Here is a 5,707-nt window from a genome sequence, read left to right on the forward strand (position 1 = left end):
TCTATGGTTGAAATATCTGAACTCAAAATGTCAGCAGTGTGCTTTTTATACTTTCCAAAGTACACCGGTCTCCTGAAAACCTGAAGCAGGAAATTCCGTACGGTGTAATCGTTTACATTATACTTAACCCGTTTCCTAATTGTCCCTGGAATTTCCAAAGACTTGGTTTGTTTATTTTCTTTTTCTGCAGTTGCCCTCGCCCTGTAAAAACAAGTGGATCGAACACAAAGTTTCATGGAAAAAAATCAAGAACATTAAAAAACAAAAATCCAAACCACCAAAATATGCACATTTTCCATGAAACACGTGGAAGGGGTTGATGGAGACGGTACAATCGATAGTGTGTGTAAACATGCGTTCGTTCTTAATTGCAAAATGTCTGCATGGATGTGCCGTTAACTTTAATACCAGTGGGCAGCAGCAACGTTGTATGCTGGAAAAAACTCTTTCATTTTGCATTTAACCCTTAAAAGGCCGGGTTATTTTGACCATCTTTCAGCCGGGGGAGGGGGGCGGGGCGGATTCCGGCCCCCCTAAGATCTCGGCCATCGAGTGACGAAAACATTTAAACTCAGTACATGCATAGAGCAACTCATCATGAACATACCCAGGAAATTTCATGACTGTAGGGTCTAAGGGTTTTGATATTGTGGCTAATTAATTATTCATTTGTACGAATAGTTATTGTGCTCTGTGCACACGACGAATATGGGAAAATTCAAATTTCACGGCGCATAGCACCGGAAAAAAATCATAACAGCTCGGGTCGCAAAAAAAAAAATAAAATTAAGGCTATCACTGAAAAAGTTGAAGGGGGGGGGGGAGGGGCCGCGGCCCTTTTAGGGTTAAGGGAAGATTTGCTTGTGTGTTAACACGTTAATTGTGTAAATAAATTGAGGACACTTAAAGAATCACCAGTTCTTTTTAAGGAAATGTACCAAAGTGTGACCGGTCACCGAGTGAAAAACATGCACAAAACCAATAGGAGGCGTTGCAAATCTATGACATGGGTCGATTTTACACCATACACAAAAATGACTGTGAATGTGGGCGTGTTCACTTTTCAAACCGTGGACGAACACCAGTCAACAAAAGAGAACCATATCGGCCACGATTCCCAGCATACGTCCACGATTGGGTCGTGTACACGACTGTATGGGTACGGGTGCGGGGGGGGGGGGGGGGGGCGATAAATTTGTGGGCAGAGACAAATGCTTTTTTTCCCTTGGTTTGTTTTTGGCAGGCAAACGGGTTTCTAAGCAGGTGGAATCAGGAGACTATGGCTTTACTGCTTCGGTATCAGAGCACAAGTGAAGTTCAAGGCATATCGATAATCTTGTCATAACGACAGACCAAGTGTTATTTGTCTGTTACTATACGAGGGTTCACGAAATCTTGGCTTCATCTCCATCTTTCATGGCTTTAGACTCCAGCTTCATGATTTGTTTGCCCCGCTTGACTTGCCAGTCTCCAGTACAACATTGGTCCATTCAAGGCCAACAGTTGGCGTATTTTCATTTGCATTCGGTAATAATAGATATTGAATGGGGAACAAAGCCAGATAGCACAGTGCTTGTCCGCATAAACTTCGACAACAGAGGGCGCCACAACGTTTACGCGACCATTCCAAATTAGGCGGGTTCGTCGACCCGCACCCTGCATGCAAAGTTAATAATGTGTTTGTCGGTTCAGGCAAGGCTATATTTTGAAGTGCTAGCTGGAGGTCTGGTTTAACATTTGAAACATCACTCATTATTGCCGACACACAATTTGACGAAACCCATTTGTAATAATTATCCCTCCCCCTTTCAAAGAGTTATTAAATTAAATGTTGAACCTGCATCGCTGTTTGGATGGGACTAACCATCGTCTTTAAAGATATTCCATTCTTCAGAAGTGTAAATTTCATGGTCGTTTAGATTTGAGAGTTTGAGATATGGTGGACACAAAGGATGGTGGAGTTAGAAGGCAGATCTTGGTGGGGGCAAGGGGTGGGGCGAACATGACCCTTACAAATGCATTTGGCTGCATTAAAATGATGAGGTCAACCATTTGAAATGTTCTCTCCATTTTGTTGTTATCGAAAGCGTCAGCAACTCACGATTGCTTCTATTAGTATCAGCATCCCCTCCCTAGACAATTACATGAATACAAACATAATTTCATTGAAGCCAGTTCCGCTTTCACCCAAGCTCACACTTAATAGAAAATGCACTGAGTGTACTATTCACTAAAAATGACCTTTTATCCCCTTTTGCCAGTCATGTACTGTCTGACAAAAAACATGTCCGTGGAACACGAAGAAGGAAATACACACCAAACAAACAGGTATTTCGCATTGCAATATTTACGCATAAACTTGACATGCACTGGAAAACCAACAAGGAAGTGCGCGATATGAAGGCCATTATAGTGCAGGGAAAAATCCAGAAGGCAACTGCGACAGATAAATACCCCCATTTTGACTTCTTCGCAATTCAAAACGATAAAAGCTAGGTTCGGATGTTGAAAAAAACTTACTGTTGACCCAATTTTTTGCGTCACACAAATACCCACTTTTTACTGAACTATAAATCGGCGGAAATATACATTAAAATAAGTCTTCCAAATATCAAAGGCAGTTTAAAAATGACATAACTTTGCTACAAAAAAAAAAAAAAATATTCATATTATTATTATTATAATGTTTCTTTTGCTGAGAAGAGTTTCACCCAAAGATGTTTTCACGTGGTGTTAGAATACTTGCCTCACAAATCTGTTCCATTTGTTTGGGTTTGGGCCAAGGTAATATTCTGCTATTGACTACGGGGAATTGTTGTACTTGAAATTGAACATTCTAAAGCCCAATCCTGGTTATGATGTTTTTACTAGCATAGATGCTGCAGCATTATTGTCGACGTATGTAATACGGGGTCCGTAAAACTAATTACTTAAGCTGATTTTCGAAATATAAATTTTGACTGTACACATGTACTTGCAAAAAAAGGTTGGTGGTTAAGTACCGGTTTATAGTCTTTTTGCTGTCAATTTAAGAGTTTCTTATCCTATTGTTACAGTCTTACTTTTAAATATTTAGTTGTTTAATTTTTATTATGTTCAGTTAATGTTTTAAGCTATAGTGTTAATTTTAAGATTTTTTATCGTCTTAAATGCTGATTGTTTTGTTTATCGTTTTATTCTATTTTACACCAGGAAATTATGTTTTAACTTACATGACTATATGTTTTATTTGTCCATAAAATAATATAATATTGTTTGATTTTATTGATAGCTATTGCTACTTCAAAGTACTCGATCGATGTAGAAATTACCATCCGTTCATAATTAAATACAAATGAGAGAGCCACACAATTGGTGACAAGCTTTCGGTTAGCATAACAAAAAGTCAAAAGTTCAGATGCCTGTTTTTAGTCCAAACTGTCCAATAAATCCAAACAAAAACACGTTATGTTTTAACGGGAGTTTTTGTTTTTGGAAACACCGAGGGTACATTTTAAGCACTTCTGTGTAACTATGATTGGTTCTCACGTTTTGGGTGTCTTCTTGCAGCACGAAGGAATGAGTTTGCTGACATAGAAGAGTCTGATCTTCCTGTGCATGATGGCATAAAGGAACGGATTCAGTCCAGAGTTGGATAGAAGTAGGTTGGACAGATGATTCCTGGCTTCCACCAAGCTCTTGTCTGCGAGGATGAGAAAGAAAGGATACGGCAGCGTGCAGAGTGCGTACACGCCCAGGAGAATGGCTAGCCTCACGGCCGGCTTGATGTACCGGTTCTTCATCTTTTGGGCCTGCCGGTTGCGCCGGGATGCACCTCTGGAAGCATCCAAGCCGAGACCGAAGAAAGACTTGTTCCTTCCGGTCTGGGCCAGGGACGGATGCTTCTTGGCCGCCGGGCGTCCTGGCTTGTTTGCGGGAGTGTCGCTGCTGGAGTCGGCAGTAGAGGTCGTGTCAAAGACGACAGCTCTGAGGGAAGCAGGTGACGCCGGCTTGCCTGATCCGTCTACGTCCTTGCCGTTCACCGAAAGGACTTTGTTGTGGTGGCCGGACTGCTCGCTGACGGTGCTTGAGAGTTCGTCCGCTTTGTCGATGCGATCGTGGTGCGATTTCACCGATGCGCTCGGAGCTCGGGCCCGCTGCCTCCGGAGGCGACGGCGAAGGAGGAAAACGAACCGGCCGGTGGAGAGTACCATAACGGAGAACGGCACGGCGAACAAGAGGACGAAGATGATGAAGACAAACAGGGGATCCTTACGGACTGGAGACCGGCACTCCGTGGTGTACTCGATCGCGTCGTCGTTGACGCCGGAGATCCAGAGGATCGTCTCAATGCTGCTGATGAGGATGGCTGCGCCCCAGGCACCAGCAATCTGCAGCTTGACGTTCCGGGAGGACTGGATACGAAGATAAGTTGAGTATTCACTGGAGACCAGCAGCCAGCGGTCCAGAGCTATCGCCATGACGGTGTACATGGCGGCCGAGACCCCAATGACGGAACAGAAGGCAGCGATAATGCAGACGGGCTTTCCCAGCGGCCAGTAGCCCAGCCCTGTATGGATGGACGCCACGGGAAGACCCGTCGCCCCTACCACCAGATCGCAGCACGACAGGCTCAGGATCAGCAAGTTACTGGGTTTCTGTCGCAGGAGGATGTTAGATTGGAAAGCCCAGATCGTCCCAATGTTCCCAGCCAAGGTAACTACCGAGAGAATTGCCAGTAGCACTCCCAGAAATATCGACAATCCGGTGATCGGTAAAGCAATGTCCGGGATCTCAGTTGTATTATCATACATGTAGTAAAAATCCTCCATGGCTGTATTGTTATTTATTCAAACTTCAACGTCCGAAAAGAGCAATTTTTTTTTCACAAGAGAAAAAACAACAACAACAACATATTCAGCACTTCTCGTGAGTGTATTACTACTCTACCTCATGCCAACACGTACAGTTCTCTGTAAACTAGTCAAGTTCGTCTCCACAGTGTAGCAGTTTCCAGACAAACCTCCCGAACGCTTTTGTTGAAAACCATGTACCGGAACGAACGCAACCAATGTAGAAGGAACACAATCGCACGAGACCTTGGTTATGACAACCTGTGAGTATGGGGTGTTTAATGGTATGTATTAGCACGAAGCCTAATACTTCCGGGTATAGAAGGCCATGCTACCGGATCTTGGGTTTACATATCCGTCTTTCTGCAAACAGCGTGTAGTAAGCGGGAAGTTTGTTGGTGCTACCGAGCGAGTGTTAGCATGATGACCGTTTTAGCTGATTTTCGGCTTTACTTTAACAGAATGGATTTTGGGCAGATTTCTGGCAGAATTCTGCAAAAATTGCAGAAAAACATAGCAAATTTGAAAAAAATGGTACACTTGTTTAAAAAAGCTTCAATCTTTTTAAACAAACCCCTCCATAATGGGACAGGTTGGTTGGTCTTAAGGTGCTGAGGTTCACTGGGAACCGGACTTCAGCACCGTGACGTAAACGCGCATTTTGCCAGAAATTTAAGCAATTTCATAACATCTTTATGTGACTATATATTGTTTATATTTGTAATTTGAGCCTTAATCATGGCAAAACTACAACATCTGCATGTGATTTTTAGTGTTGATAGTGTACTTCGAGTAATTTTGGGGAATTTGGCAGATGTTTGATAAATCTGACAGATTTTTTATATGTATTTAGCAGAATTTGGCCATGACCTTAC

General features: G+C 42.9%; 1 protein-coding gene across 1 annotated transcript; it reads right to left on the minus strand.

Moving 5' to 3' along the window:
- Positions 1-2,331: 2,331 nt before the first annotated feature.
- On the minus strand, positions 2,332-5,076 carry LOC119738482 (alpha-2A adrenergic receptor-like). Its single transcript, XM_038213385.1, has one exon. It carries the CDS (start codon positions 4,809-4,811, stop codon positions 3,525-3,527), a length of 1,287 nt encoding a protein of 428 aa, XP_038069313.1. The 5' UTR covers positions 4,812-5,076; the 3' UTR covers positions 2,332-3,524.
- Positions 5,077-5,707: the final 631 nt, after the last annotated feature.

This window comes from Patiria miniata, unplaced genomic scaffold (genome assembly GCF_015706575.1).
Source record: "Patiria miniata isolate m_02_andy unplaced genomic scaffold, ASM1570657v1 HiC_scaffold_3, whole genome shotgun sequence".
NCBI classification, from domain to species: Eukaryota; Metazoa; Echinodermata; class Asteroidea; order Valvatida; family Asterinidae; genus Patiria; species Patiria miniata.

Excerpts from the sequence above, each read along its gene's own strand:
- LOC119738482 (XM_038213385.1), bottom strand. The coding sequence starts at position 4,811 with ATGGAGGATTTTTACTACATGTATGATAATACAACTGAGATCCCGGAC.